The sequence below is a fragment of the Nyctereutes procyonoides genome, unplaced genomic scaffold, assembly GCF_905146905.1.
Source record: "Nyctereutes procyonoides isolate TBG_1078 unplaced genomic scaffold, NYPRO_anot_genome, whole genome shotgun sequence".
In the NCBI taxonomy this organism is placed as follows: Eukaryota; Metazoa; Chordata; class Mammalia; order Carnivora; family Canidae; genus Nyctereutes; species Nyctereutes procyonoides.
In genome coordinates this window covers 27,341,744-27,357,108 of record NW_026575044.1, presented here as the reverse complement: position 1 = coordinate 27,357,108, position 15,365 = coordinate 27,341,744, and the positions used below count along the sequence as shown (strand labels likewise).

General features: G+C 45.7%; 2 protein-coding genes across 3 annotated transcripts in view; one reads left to right on the top strand and one right to left on the bottom strand.

Annotated features, from left to right (window-relative positions):
• Positions 1-2,171: 2,171 nt before the first annotated feature.
• Positions 2,172-14,208, bottom strand: LOC129508644 (translation initiation factor IF-2-like). The gene is made up of 3 exons (XM_055323595.1): positions 13,986-14,208; positions 3,058-3,446; positions 2,172-2,765 (listed from the first exon to the last, which is right to left on the bottom strand). Exons 1-3 carry the CDS (start codon positions 14,206-14,208, stop codon positions 2,172-2,174), a joined length of 1,206 nt encoding a protein of 401 aa, XP_055179570.1.
• GALNT1 (polypeptide N-acetylgalactosaminyltransferase 1) overlaps positions 3,373-15,365 on the top strand; it is a 118,229-nt gene continuing 106,236 nt past the window's right edge. The window contains exon 1 of one of the 2 annotated variants that reach the window (XM_055324141.1): positions 3,373-3,404. The gene's annotated coding sequence lies outside the window, so the exon portion shown is untranslated. The remainder of the gene's footprint in view (positions 3,405-15,365) is intronic. The other variant, XM_055324142.1, reaches the window with a different exon arrangement.

Here is a 15,365-nt window from a genome sequence, read left to right as displayed (position 1 = left end):
TGATAGAGAGAGAGAGAGAGAGGCAGAGACACAGGCAGAGGGAGAAGCAGGCTCCATGCAGGGAGCCCCACGCGGGACTCGGGGCTCGGGTCTCAGGAATCGATCCCGGGACTCCAGGATCGCGCATGCACGCGCAGGTGTGTGGGTGTGTGGGTGTGTGGGTGTGGTGGGGGTGTGAGTGAGGGTGGGGCACAGAGAGAGGGAGATGCAGATCATGACCTGAGCCTAAGGCTTACACTTAACGGACTGAACCACCCAGGGGCCCCTCTATTGTATTTTCTACGAATATCTCATTCCATTTTATTGCTGAATAGCATTCCATAGTATGGATATACCACCTTTTGCTTATCCATTCATCAGTTGCTGGACATTTGGATTGTTTCCACTTTTTGGGTATTATGAATAATGCTGCTGGTGAATACTTCTGTACAATTTGCCAAATGGGCATGTTTTCAATATTCTTTGGTGTATACCTAGGAAATGGAATTATTGGGTCATATGGTACTTTTCTGTATAACTTTTTGAGAAACTAATGAACCTTTCCAAAGTGACTGCACCATTTCACATTCCCATCTGCGGTGTAGGAAGGTTCTAATTTCTTTCTCCTTACCAACACTTGTCATTGTCAGTCCTCTTTATTATAGCCGTTAATGTGGGTGTGAAGAGCTTTCTCACTGTGGTTCTGATTTGCCTTTCAGTTTGCATCTTTTCATGCTATTGTTGACTACTGAAACATTTTCTTTGGTTGTCTATTCAACTCTTTTTGCCCTTTTTTTTTTTTAATTTTTATTTTATTTTATTTATGATAGTCATACAGAGAGAGAAAGAGAGAGAGGCAGAGACACAGGCAGAGGGAGAAGCAGGCTCCATGCACCGGGAGCCCGACGTGGGACTCGATCCCGGGTCTCCAGGATCGCGCCCTGGGCCAAAGGCAGGCGCCAAACCGCTGCGCCACCCAGGGATCCCTCTTTTTGCCCTTTTAAATTGGATTATTAGTTTTATTGAGTTGTAAGAGTTCTTTATACATTGTTTTATTTTTTTAAAAAAACTTTTATCCTTTTATTTTTAAAGATTTTATTTATATTTATTCATGAGAGACACAGACACAGGCAGAGGGAGATGCAGGTTCCATGCAGGGAGCCCGACGTGGGACTGGAACCCCGGGTCTCCAGGTCAGGCCCTGGTCTGAAGGCGGCGCTAAACCGCAGAGCCACCTGGGCTGCCCCAAAGCTTTTATCTTTTTAAAAAGACTATTTATTTGAGAGAAAGAGCACAAGCAGGAGGAATGGCAGGCAGAGGGAGCGGGAGAAGCAGGGAGCCCAATGTTGAGCTGGATCCCAGGGCCCTGGAATCATGACTTAAGCCAAAGGCCTACCCTTCGAACCACCCAGGTGCCCCTCTTTATATATTCTAAATACAAGTCCTTGGGATCCCTGGGTGGCGCAGCGGTTTGGCGCCTGCCTTTGGCCCAGGGCGCGATCCTGGAGACCCGGGATCGAATCCCACATCAGGCATCCCGGTGCATGGAGCCTGCTTCTCCCTCTGCCTGTGTCTCTGCCTCTCTCTCTCTCTCACTGTGTGCCTATCATAAATAAATAAATAAATAAAAAAAAAATAAATACAAGTCCTTGTCAGATACATTTTTTGCAAGTCTTTCCCCCGGTAAATATAGTATTTAATTTTTAAAATAATATCCAAGCTTCAAAGTGAAATTTCCTTTAGGTAGGCTTCCCAGGCCCACCAGGATTTGCCTTGTTTCAAAAGAATCGTAGAAGTACTTTTAAAAGGCAACTTTTTTTTTTTTTTTTAAATTTTAGAATACCTGGAAAATGTAGATAAGCAGAAAACAAGGTAGTTCCAGAGATAATCTTCGGTAACATCTTTTTGCTTAAAGCCTTTTGGTTCTGTGCCATACACAGCATTTATTAAAAATAAAAAGGGGGGCATTTATTATTTTATTTATTCATGAGAGACAGATTGAGAGAGAGAGAGAGAGACAGAGGCAGAGACACAGGCAGAGGGAGAAGCAGGCTCCGTGCAGGGAGCCCGACGTGGGACTCGATCCCGGGTCTCCAGGATCAGGCCCTGGGCTGCAGGCGGCGCTAAACCGCTGGGCCACCCGGGCTGCCCTGGGGGGCTCTTTAAATAATAGCATCAACATTAATCCCTAATCATTCCAGCTCTTGGATGGCGAGCAAGATACAAAGACCTCCGCATGACTGAAAAGTAGAACACGAATTCAGTAAGCCAGCTCTCGGGTACGCCTCGTGGGAGTGCTGGAGCAGCAGCCGGGGTCTTCTCAGAGGAAGGCCGCTGGGCGAAGGCGTGAGGGCCCGAGGGGGCGCTTCCCCGGGGGCGCCCTCTCGGAGCGGCGGGCGGGAAGGGTCTTCCCCGGACAATCCCCTTTCCGCAGGGGGCCGCGGCGGCTTCGTCCCCCGAGGCCCGGCGCGTCTTCCCGCGGTGCGGGTCGGCGGCCTCGCCTCTCGCCGCCCCGCCGGGTCGAGCAGCTCCTGCATCCCGGCGCCTGGCGCAGGGCTCGGAAGGGCCGCACCGGGGCAGGAGCAGCCTTGCGCTCGGCTCGGGGTCCACCCAGAAGCTCCTCGGCGCGGTGAGGGGCACCTCCGTTTCCGCCCAGCCCGGCTTCGGCTCGACGTGAAACGGCCCGAGTGCACCGGGGTCGCCGCGGTGGCCTCTTTGTCCGCGCGCAGGTTTAGGTGGAGGCCGCCGGGGCGGGCCGGCTCGGCCGAGCGGGCCCCCGACGCAGCCTCCCGCCCGGGGACCAGGCCGCGCGGGGCAGGGAGGCGAGGCGGGGGAGCAGGCGCCGCGACGCCGGAGGCCCCCCGCCCCCGCCCCCGGCCCCCGGCCCCGGCCCGGCCCGAGGGAGGCGCGCGGCCCCGCGGTGGGCTCGCCGCAGGGGCGGGGGCCGGCGCATCCGGGCGAGCGCGCGGCGCCCCCGCCTCCCCCGCGCAGCCGCACGGGCCGCCGCCGCCGCCGCCGCCGCCGCCGCCGCCGCCGCCGCCGCCGCCGAGCACGCCGCGAGCCCTGCGCCCGAGCGGCCTGCGCGGCGGCCCTGCGGCCCCGGCCCGCCGCGGGAGGCGGCCCCCAGCGAGCGGCGGCGGCGGCGGGCCGGCCCCGAGTAGCGCGCCCAGCCCGCGAGGCCCCGGCGCGGGGGCGGGGGCGGGGGGCGGGGGGCGGGCGCGGCGGAGGCGGGGCCCGCGCGGGGCCCGCCCGCCCGCCGGGGGAGCCGCCGGCAGTGGCCGAGGAGGCGGCGCGGCGCACGGCGGCCCGAGAGTAGCGCCCGCGCTGCGGCCCGCGGGACCGCGCCGCGACCGCCCGGGCCGGCCCAGGAGCGCCCGCCGCCGCCGCCGCCGCCGCCGCCGCCGCCGCCGCGCGCGCCGCCCGAGGTGAGTGCCCGCCCGCCCCGGGCCGTCCCGGAGCCGGGCCGCCTGCGAGGCCGGGGGGAGCAGGAGGAGCGGGAGCGGGAGCGGGAGGAGCAGGAGCAGGAGCAGGAGCAGGAGCGGGAGGCCCGGCCGCGGCTCGCGTCCTTTGTGGCCGGCGCTGCGGGGCCCGGGGCGCGGGGTCCGAGCCGGGGGCGCCGGGGCTGCCGGGCACGCGGCGCCTCTGCCTGGCAGCTGCGGCGAGCGGCGAGTTTCCGTCCTAGTTTGTCATTGAGTTGGAACCGTTTTTCTTTAGAAGACGGAAGTTTGTTTCATTGACCAGAAATAACAGCTAAATATGGCTCCTGGGTCCGGCGCGGCCGTGCGGGACGCGGAGCGGGGGTGCCGGGCTGACCTGGCGGGGCCGGGGCGCCGGGGGGGGGGGGGGAGGGGGAGGGGCGGCCGCGCGGGCCGCCCGGGGCGGGGGCTTCCCGGGGCGGGGGCTTCCCGGCGCGCTGCCCGCGGTGGACGCGGCCCTGCCTGCAGCCGAGGTCTGGGGCTGCGGAGGAGCGGGCTCTGGGCGCCGCGGCAGCCCTTCCCCGGAGGAATGAATGAATGAGATGTCGCCTACTCCTCCACAGACAACACGATGCCCACGTAAAGATTTGCCAGGAACCACGATGATGTGCATTGTCATGGCCTCTCTCGCCCGGTCACCCTGGCTAAGTGCGAGGGTCCCCCTTCCTCCAAACTTATGACCTTGGCCTCATTCTCAAAGCCACTGGGCTAACCAGCCAGCCCTTCGACCAGAATTGCTTGGCATTTTCTGGCAAGTACGGGCAATAGGCAAAGTAGTCTTGGTGATCGTCAACTGTTTCTGGAGGGCAGAGAATGTTGCTTTAATCATGCCTTTTGCTGAATACGTTAATTTCGTAGTCGTTTCTGTCGGAAACCCTGAGAGAGGGGTGTGTGTGTGGCGGGGAGACGGGTCTTGCCCTCATTTCACAGAGGGAGAAGTGGAGGCCTTAAGAAGTTGTAACTTTGCAGGTCAGATGCTAACTAAGCAGCAGAGCTGGGATTCAAACCTAGGCTTTATTAATTCGGCACTCTTTATATCCCATCTCTGTCCAGACGTGGGATTGTCCATTGTGGTAGCTGCTAACCGCGTGTGGCTATTTAATTAGAATTAACTTAAAAGTCACTTGGTTCCTCAGTTGCACTAGCCACTGTCCAAAGTGTTCAGTATCCAGATGTGACTGCTGACTGCTGTGAGTGCTTATCAGGATCTTACAGCCATTTGTTTATTACCAAAATAAGTATTTATTGAATGGTATCTGTGAGGTGCAGTTTTAAGTCTGGTGTGTACTGTGGTGAATAAGAGAGACGGAATGTCCTCGCCTTTTTGGAGCTTGCTTTTTACATGATAGTTTGATGTTTCCATGGTACTGGAGAACCTTGCTAATTCCAAGTGCAGTCTGTGAACCGGCGGCAGGGAATCCCTGGCTTCTGGAAGTTTGGAAGAAATGCGCAATCTCAGGTACCAAGCCCCAACAACTGAATGAGTACCTGTTAAAGTGACTTAACAGATCACGGGTGATAGTTTATAGATCTATCTCAGGTGATTTGTTCACATTGAAGGCCTTATGCAGAACACCATTCATGGATTGTTTGGTAGGGCTTTGAAGAGGCAGGTTCCAAAACTCTTGGGAACATTCACCATTTATGCAAATGCTTATTAAATGCCTGGCTTCTCCAATAGAATATAAGCTTTATGAGAGCAGAGATTGTGTCTTCCTTTTCCAGTCATGTATCCCCAAAGATTTCACAGTACCTGGTAAGCAGTAGGCACTCGACAAATGCTTGCTGAGTATATGCTAGGAAGTCAGAACTGGTTGTTAATCTCAAGAAATTGCAGTCAGGTTAGTTCTCATGGCATCAGGTAAGAGCATGGGAACAGAGTCAAAAACGAAGTTCTATGCAGCTTTTCAACTCTTAAGTTCCAACTGCCCTGGCCTGAGTTTCACGTTTGGCTCACTTACTTGTGCCTGTTTTCTTTCTCTTTTTAATAATATAAAATGATATTTACATATTTAAATCTCAGTTGTGTTAACCTGATATACGTGTGTGTGGGTGTGGGTGTGGGTGTATAAATGTATATGTAGGGCAGCCCTGGTGGCTCAGTGGTTTGGCGCCGACTTCAGCCCAGGAGAAGTGATCCTGAAGTGTGTGATCCTGGAGACCTGGGATCGAGTCCCACATCAGGCTCCCTGCATGGAGCCTGCTTCTCCCTCTGCCTCTCTTTCTCTCTCTGTCTCTCATGAATAAATAAATAAAATCTTAAAAAAAAAAAGTAAAAAAACATGTATATGTAAATACATTTTTTAAGCCAAATTCTGGATTATCTGGATTTCACCAGTTTTTCCATTAATATTCTCTTTATGTTCCAGAATCCAGTCCAAGGGACCACATGCATTTGGTAGTTATGTCTCCTTAGTCTTTGGTCTGTGGCCTTTTCTTTCTTGTTTTTCATAGCCTTGGTAGCCTTGAGGAGCACTGTCCTGGCTCTCTAATGGGCAGCTAACTTTCCGGACACCCGATAGGATCATCCAGTTCTGGGAAAAGGCTCTCACATTCAGGAAAATAAGGCTGTGAAAGGAGTAACTCTTTCTGCTCTTGTTTGTTTATGTAATATATACATTTGTTATGCTTATGTAACAACACACAACTTTAGTACTTTTTTCAGTAACAGATTTCTTGGGATATACTTCCTCATTGTCTGAGATTCAAGAGAGTATTACAGCATTTTGATCTAATACACTGTTTTAAAATATGCTGACTTTTTATTTTTGTGATGGGGTAAGAGTTGGGCTGAGGTGGAGGAACAAGGGAAAGAGACAGTAGGTGAGAGAGGGACCAAGGCAAATGGAGTGACAGATAATGCAGGAAGATGAGTTGGCAGCTGCACAGAAGAGAACCAGGAGTGAACACTTATAGTTTGTTCACTTAAGTTAATATTTATTGAGTGCTTATTGTGTGCCAGCCCTGGTAGTAGATATTCAGGATATCCAAAAGTGGGGCAGCATTAAGCAAAGAGGTATGCGGCTAAATATATAATAATTATCACTTGTGATGAGTGCTGAAAGAAAAAGTGAAGGATGTTGAAGAGACTGGTGGCAGCGGCAGTGGCGGCGGCGATGGTGGGGGATCTGCTGCTTTTGGTTGGCTGGATTGGTGAGGAAGGCTGGAGTAAGTGGCGTTTGAATTCCTCTTTGTGACTTTTGGGGACCTTCCATAATTACTCCACTTTACTGTTTGTTCCATAGTTCTCTTATTTCACAGCACACACATACCTCTGTAGGATGTATATGTGGTTTCTTCCCAAGATGCCCCTCTTTCCTCCACTTGTGGACGTACTACCTCTTGTTCAAGGATTTGCTCAAATCCTATCTCCTTTATGAAGGCTTCCACTGTTGATTTATGCCTCTGTCATTCTATGTATGGTATTTCAGGGTAGGGATAATATTTTAAATTTTATATCTGTGTGTCTTCACTTAGTTCAGCACAAAGCCAAGATTAATGAAGGGTTGTTAAGAGGCTAGATCCATTCTGAAATGTTAATATTTGGGTGATAGACCTTAGAGCAGTGAGTGGTCCAGTTTTCTTAAAATTTATTTTTATTTTAAAAAATTTTAAATTATTTTTTAAATTTTTAAAAAAGATTTTATTTATTAATGAGAGACACAGAGAGAGGGGCAGAGACACAAGGCAGAGGGAGAAGCAGACTCCTCGTAGGGAGCCCACCATGGGGCTCGATCCAGGACCCTGGGATCAGGCTCTGAGCCAAAGGGAGACACTCAACCGCTGAGCCAGGCATCCCAGTTTTTTTTTTTTTTTTAATTAAGCTTTTTGTAGCATAATTGTAGATCCACATGCAGTTCTAAGAATTCAGAAGGATTCTATATACCCTTTAACCAGTTGCTCTCAGTGGTATCATTTGTAAAACTATAGTACAATATCAGACCCATGACAGTATCACTGATATAGTCGAGATACTGAATGTTTCCATTACAAGATTCCCCATGTTGTTCTATAGCCACACCCACTTGCTACCTACATGCTTCTCAAGTACTGACAGTCACTAATCTGTTCTCCATTTCTATGATTATGTCATTTCAAAAGTGTTTTGTACATGGAATCATATAGTAAGTACCTTTTGTGATTGGCTTTTTTCACTCAGCACAATTCTCTAGAGATTCATCCAGGTTGTTGTGTGTATTAACAGTTGATTCTTTTGTGTTGCTGAGTAGTACTTTTACTTCTAGTAGTAGTGAAAGTACACAGATGTACTTTCTTTCAACCATTTATCTTTTGAAGGACATTTGGTTGTTCCTAGTTTTTGCAATTACAGCACCCTTTGTTGAAAAGGCAGGATCTTTGTAAAAAATCAGTGAGTATATTTCTGAGTCTATTCCTGTTTTTTTTGCCCTGTTCCATTGATCTGTGTGTCTGTCCCTCCACCACTATCACACAGTCTTGGTTACTGCGCTGTATAATAGGTTGTAAGTTGGTATAGACTGATTCTTCCCACTTCTTTTTCAGAATTGTTTTAACTATTTTTGTTTGTAACAAATAATTTGTAGAATAATCTTATCTATATTTACAAAAAAATCTTGCAGGGGTTTTGATAGGAATTGCAGTAGACCTGTATATCAATCTGGGGAGAATTGACGTTTTACTATATTGTGTCTTCGGATTTATAAACATGGTATGTCTTTCCATTTACTTATACCTTCTTTGATTTGTTTCAGTAGCATTGTTTTATCATGTAAATCTATGTTATCTTAAAATTTTTTTGATTTGTTATGTTAGATTTACATTTTTATTTCAACCAATTGAAAATGATATCGTATTTTATTTTTTAAAGATTTTTATTTGTTCATGGGAGACACACAGAGAGAGGCAGTGACCTAGGCAGAGGGAGAAGCATGCTCCCAATGGGGAGCTCCATGCAGGACTCGATCCCAGGAGTGGGGGATCATGCAGATGCTCAACCACTGAGCCACCCACGTGTCTCCGATGTTGTATTTTAAATTTTGGTGTTTATGTGTTGATTGCTAATATAGAGAAACATTAACTTTCTCGTGTCAATCTTGTATTCTGCAATCTTGCTGAAACCATTTATTCTGAGTTTTTCTGTAGATTCCTTGTGATTTTCTAAATAGGTAATTATGCCATGTATACATAGTGACAGTTTTACTTATTTTCATTCAATCTGTCTTTAATTTCTTCTTCTTGCCTTCTTGCACTGGCTAAAACTTTCAGTACTATGTTGAATAAGAATAGTTGAGAGAGGACATCTTTGCTGTGTTCCTGATCTTAGGGGGAAAGCATTTAGTTATTTACCCTATTTTGGGCCTGTCTCAGTTTATCCATAGGGACACTATTGGCTAGAAATGCCAGGGAGCGCTCACCTGGTGAGCCCCCACAAACATTCCCCCCTATGGAGCCAGTGTTATGGCTAGACTGGCTCTTGTGGTTCTCATGATTGCAAGACCCATCTCAGCAACAACCACTTGTGAATGATGAAAAGATAAGGTTTATTACGGATAGGTACACCACATGGCTGGGGCCACACAATGAAGTTGCAGGTAGAGAGAGCATGCAGATTCGGGGTTCTGCTTTTAATGGGGGTAGAGGGTGAGGTGTCTAGGGTTTTGCGGGTTCAGTTGTTATTGGTGAATTTAAAACCTAAGAGTGGGAATTAGGGCATGGGAAAGGAAAAGAAAGCTGCCAAATGGTTAGTTTTTTAAGTCAAATAGCATTCTCTAAAAAGGGTTGAGGGGGACTTCATTTGGTGGGGCAGCCTGATTCTTTATCTAATTGTGTAGCTGGCATTGTGTTTACTCAAGGTGGATGACTTTCAAGTGGATGCCTGGGCAATCAGAAGCTTAATGTCAGACATTTATTTTATCAAAAGGCTAATTGTCAGGCATTTACACTACACTATACTATTAAGTATAGTATTAACTGTAGGTTTTTTTTGTAGATGTTTTTTGTCAAGCTGAGGAAATTGCCCACTATTCTTGTCTTTGAGAGGCCCCTTACGACCTGAGCCAAAGGCAGACACTCAACCACTGAGCCACCCCGGTGCTTCTGAGAGTTTTTATCATGAGTGGGTGTTGAATTTTGCCAGGTGCTTTCTGTGCATTGATATGGTATGTGATTTTCCTTCTTTAGCCTATTAATACGATGGATTTTTTTTGATTATTTTGTTTTTGTTTTTTGCTTTGCCTTCTGTTTTTTGTTTCTCTGATTATTTTTTCCCTTGACTTTGGATTACTTAGACTTTTTTTTGAAAATCCATTTCCATTTATCTATACTGTTTTTGAGTATATTGCTTTGTATGTTTTTTATTTTTATTTTTTAAAGTTTATTTATTAATTTTTTAATTCATGATAGAGAGCGAGAGCAAGAGAGGCAGAGACACAGGCAGAGGGAGAAGCAAGCTCCATGCAGGGAGTCCATGATGTGGGACTCAATCCTTCGACCCCCTGGGCCGAAGGCAGGCGCTTAAATCACTGAGCCACCCGGGCTCCCCTGTATGTTTTTAAAGTAAGAAAATTTTTAATGGTTTTTGATATTACATCATATATATACATAACTTCTTATTGGGTACTGACATCATTATTTTACCTGTTCAAGTGAAGTATAGGAATCTTACTTCCTCTTACATCCCTTTACCCTCCCCAGTTTTAAAACAATTGCAAATATCTCCTCCACATACAATTAGAAGTACATTAGACAGTGTTCCAGATTTTGCTTCCACAGTCAAATGTAAGAAAACTCAAGGGAGAAGGAAAGTCTGTTTACCTTTATTTTTGCTTGTTGTGTTTTCTTTTGGTTTCTCAAGATTCATTATTTAGTTCTTTCTTTTTCATTTTAAGAACTTTCTTTGGCCTTTCTTTAGGGTAGGTCTGCCAGCAACAAATTCTTAGATTTTCTTTGTTTGAGAATGTCTTCTTCATTCCTGAAGGATACTTTCTCTGGGCATAGGATTCTATCTTGTTCTTTTCTTTCAACACTTGAAAAATGTGGTACCACACCTTCTGGCCTCTGTAGTTTCTAATGAGAAATCCATTGTCATTCAGTTATCCCACTGTGGTTAAGTGGTCATTTTTCTCTCACTGTTGTCAGGATTTTTTTTCTTTGTTACTTTAGTTTTCAGAATTTTAATTATGATACATCTTGATGTGGATCTCTTTGGGTTTATCTTGTTTAGGGTTCACTCAGTTTCCTGAATCTGTAGGTTTATGTCTTTTGTCAGATGTGGGAAAATTTTTACCATTATTTGAGTACTATTTCAGTCCTTTCTTCTCTCTTTTCAAGACTAATGACTTGAATGGTAGATTTTTATTATCCCACAGGTCGCTAAATCTGTCCATTTTTATTCTTCCCTCTACAGATTAATTTCTATTGCTCTACTAGTTTATTTTCTCTGTTGAGCCCATCCACTCATTTTGTTTCTTTTTTAATTTGTTTTCACGCGTGTTTGAGAATGTTGAAGCATTTCTGTCATAGCTGTGTTATAATCATTGGCAGATAATTCCAGCAAGTCTGTCATTTTGGTTTTGATGCTCATTGATGTCTTTTTCATTGGGTTGAGTTTATCCTAATTTTGGTATGATGGGTGATTTTTTATTTTTAAAATTTATTTATTTATTTATTCATGAGAGACACACGGGGGGGGGAGGGGCAGAGACACAGGCAGAGGGAAAAGCAGGCTCCATGCAGGGAGCCCGATGCGGGACTCGACCCCAGGACCCCAGGATCATGCCCCGAGCCAAAGACAGACGCTTAACCTCTGAGCCACTCAGGTGTCCCTGATGGGTGATTTTTTAAATTAAAACCTAGAAAATTTCATATTCTAGGAATTTTGGATCTTAGTTAAGCCTCTTTTTTTTAGCTGGCGCTTTTTGACATTACAGCAAGAGGAAAGGGAGAACATGTGGTGCTACCTTGTTACTGCTTAGAGGAATTAGGTTTGCAGGCTCCCCACTGGGCCTTTCTTGAACCAGAAGTGGAATGTTTTGTTTGCCAGGTGGGAGGAGAGGTCCTGGATATCTGGGTGATGCTGTGAAAGGGTGCCTAGATAACAGCTGACATGGATGAAAGCTTGGGCTCCCTAGTTGGCCTTCTCAGCAGCACTCTAAAGTGGAGGGAGGTGAGGGGTGCCTGGTTACAGGGTGGTGAGAATATGGAAGGCTAAGCTACCCACCTGACCTTTGCTGGCCTAGGTGGGACCACAGTTTTTTCTGTGGTGTTTGTTTGAAGTAGAGTGGTTTTTTTCTGTAAGAGATTTCTGTTTTGCTAGGATGTCCCATTTCTAGTCCTTTGGCTTGAGGGAGCAGGTTTTTGTTGGGGCTTTTTTTGTCTGCGTCTGTTGGCATTTCCAGGTTGCCAGCATGTTCAGCTCCAAGTCTGGGATATATAAGGCAGTAATAAAACCCAGGAAACACACCATTGTGTTGCTCCTCAGGGCCTGAGGTCCCTAGCCAGCCTATCTTCTTCTCTACACACTTAAGAATCTTATGTTTGTTTTATATGTATACTCAGAATTTTTAGTCATACTTAATGGGAAGAAAAGAGGAAAGTATATCTACTCCATCTTCCTAGATGCAGACATTCCACCAGAGCGGTTTTTAACACTCCCCTTTGTCAGGAGTTGATTCTTTGCTAAAAAATATAATGTTAGAATTACGTGACAAGTGAAATAAAAAAACTTAATGTAACTCCCAGAATTTTTAAATCATTAGATTTTGTAGATGTAAAATTTCTGTCAAATTGCTAACAGTTTATAAATGCTTACTCTCATTCCCTGCACATGCTTTTCATGGAGTAGGCACAGTTCACTCTCTAGGAACTACACTTTCACTAGCACTGCCTTGAGTATTACTACTTGGTTCTTCCTGACGTTATAAATCAGTGATTAACAGTTCAGCTTAGTTTCTGCTCTGCTGTTTTCCTCATATTTTTGTAGATGTGTCCTCAGTGTGAGAACCTTGTAGTTATTAAGGAGAAGGAATTTTGGGATTGTTTAGGGCAGCTGTAGCAATGGTGATGAGTGTTGAGAAGTTAAACCATCTCTGGTTTTATGGGATCCATTTGTCTAATTTTTAGAATTCTTATTATAAATTATAAAATAAGTTCTTATAAGTGCTTACTTATAAGAACCTTTTACAGTCAATGCAATTTATGACTTCTGAGGTTACATAGAGAACAAGTGTTTGTTTTTGGTTTTGTAAAGATGTCTAAGTTTCAGTATGTTTTTTGTTGTTATTGACAACCTCAGCTGCAGGACAGACAGTAAGGGGCCCTAGGTAAAGCTTTCTGAGGAGCCAGGAGGTGATTTAAAGACAGTTCCTTGGGTTAAGATGTCATGATTTTTGCTGTATTTTTGTGTCTTTGGTACTTATGACTTCCTTCTCATAAAAAAAAATGTTTATTTGAAGTATCAGTTCAGTTATTAAAAGGAGTAGAATTTACATTGTTTTGGAGAGCCATATGTTAAGTTACTGGGTTTTTCTTTGAAAACTACACATTAGATTTTATAATTTGTTTTACTTAAGGTTAAAATTTTTGGTAGTGTTGTAACTCTCATTTTTCCATCCCTAGGAATAAGCGGGTTATTCATGTACGTTTTATGGGGATCACTGGGTGGCTCAGCGGTTTAGTGCCTGCCTTTGGCCCAGGGTGTGAACTTGGAGACCCGGGATCAAGTCCCACGTTGGGCTCCCTGCATGGAGCCTGCTTCTCCCTCTGCCTGTGTCTCTGTCTCTCTTTCTCTCTGTATCTCTCATGAATAAATAAGATCTTTAAAAATATAAATATGTACATTTTATTATTTCCAAGTTCCTGGGTATAGCAGAGACTTTAGAGGGTAAGAGGGCAACACTGTCATGGTGGTAAGGGCTAGCTGCTTCAGAGATTGTGAAGTCCATACATATTCTGCTCTTAATAAGACTATAGGAGATCCCTGGGTGGCTCAGCGGTTTGGCGCCTGCCTTCAGCCCAGGGTGAGTCCCACGTTGGGCTCCCTGCATGGAGCCTGTGTTTCTGTCTCTCTATCTCTCTCTCTCTCCCCTCATGAATGAATAAAATCTTTAAAAAAAAAAAGACTATAAACCTTAATCTTATTTTTTAAAAAGAGTTATTTATTCGAGCGAAAGCTGGCACTGGGAGGGACAGAGGGAGAGAGAGACAGACAAGCAAACTCCATGCTGAGCTCAGCCCAACTCCCGTGTGATCATGACCTGAGCTGAAACCGAGATACAGATGTTTAACCGATTGAGCCACCCAGGCGCCCCCACAGAACTTAATTTTAATTATTTTAAGTGTTTCTGTGCAAAGGAAACACTATCTGATCTAATAGAACCATTGTAGAGAGAGTAGTCAAGAGTTTCAACTTTTACTCAAAATTAGGAACATAAGAAAGTTAAGACACCTTTGCCATTGGGCATGGAAAATGGTATTAGGATGGTCTTTGATCTGCAACTTGGGAGGAGATTGAGAAAGTAGAGGGAAGAAGAGGATGGCTAATTGTAGACTAACCGTCTTTGAACAGGGCTGGAAATCCTTTGATGAGCAACCTCTGGGGAATTTCAGTGCATGAGCTATAAGGACACTCCTGGAGAGAAAAGAGCTTTGTGGTGGAAGCTTTTGCCTGGAAATGCCCTTGAAGAGGGGGATGTAATACTGGCAGCTTATTAACAAGCTGGTGCTTATCAGCTGGTGGTGGAGGCTCACTGCTCCGAAGGGAAAGTTTGAAAAGCATTAGGGGAAGAGTGATTTAGTTCAGGTAGACTGGGATATAGGCTATTGCTAATTGGGAATGGGGCAATAAAATACAATGTGTATAGCACTGACCTGTGCCAAGTGCTATCCTAAGAGTTCTGCCTGTATTAGACGCTTAATTCTCTACAACAACCCTTGGAGGTAAATACTTATATCATTACCCCATTGTACAGATGAACAGCTGTAGCATGGAAATTAAGTGGTGTATCTGGGATCTGCATCTTTCCTTGTTCCTATTCATTTACATGGCAGCATGGCTCCAGAATTTTTGGTCCTAACCACCAAACTAGACTGTCATGTTAGAGTAGTGTGGACATTATTTGGAAGGCAGTAGGGAGCTATTGAAGGATTTCAGTGGGAGTATTGGTCAGTATCAGAATTAAGCTTTGATGTACACATATTTTAAAAGATTAGAGGTGGGAAATGAGGCTAATGCAGTAGGTCAATTGACTAGGTAAGAACATGCAGGTGTATTTTTAGAGATGGAAGCAGTTGTTCTTGTCTGTGGGTTAAGGAAAGAGAGAAGTAAGTCACTCCACCTGTAAGAGCATGCCATTAACAGCAGTGGAATAATAAACAGGAGTTTGAGGATAGTTAATGAGTGTGTCGTGAGACATGTCCAGTTGCAGGTATCAGGGACTCCAGGTGGGGTTTCCTGCAGGCATCATAGTTGTAGAACTTCATCTTGGGAGGAGAGGTCAGGTGTGGAGGCATAGAAGAGCATGATCAGCCTTGGGCTGGTGAAAATGGAGTGGGAGAGGAAGTGAACCTGAGGGGATGCTTCCAGTTAGGACTCGAGCAGGAAAGAGTCTTTACTTCCTCATTGGGCAAATATTTATTGAGCGCTGCATGCCAGATACTGTGAATACAAAGTGACTAACACAGACATGGTTTTGTTTTGGCCATACACTCTAATGGGGCAGACAGAAATAGAAACAAGTAAATAGAAGAAATGACATTTCAGCTGAGAACCAGAGTTCAAAATGTTTTTAGTACAGACAGTGGTAGCAGGAGGATTCCAGGTAAAAGGAATGGTATGTGCAGAGACCTTGTAGTGGAAAAGAACTCATTCTGTTTAAGGAACTGTAAGATCAGTGTGGTTGAAGGGCCACTGGTGCAAGGGAAAATGGGGTGAAC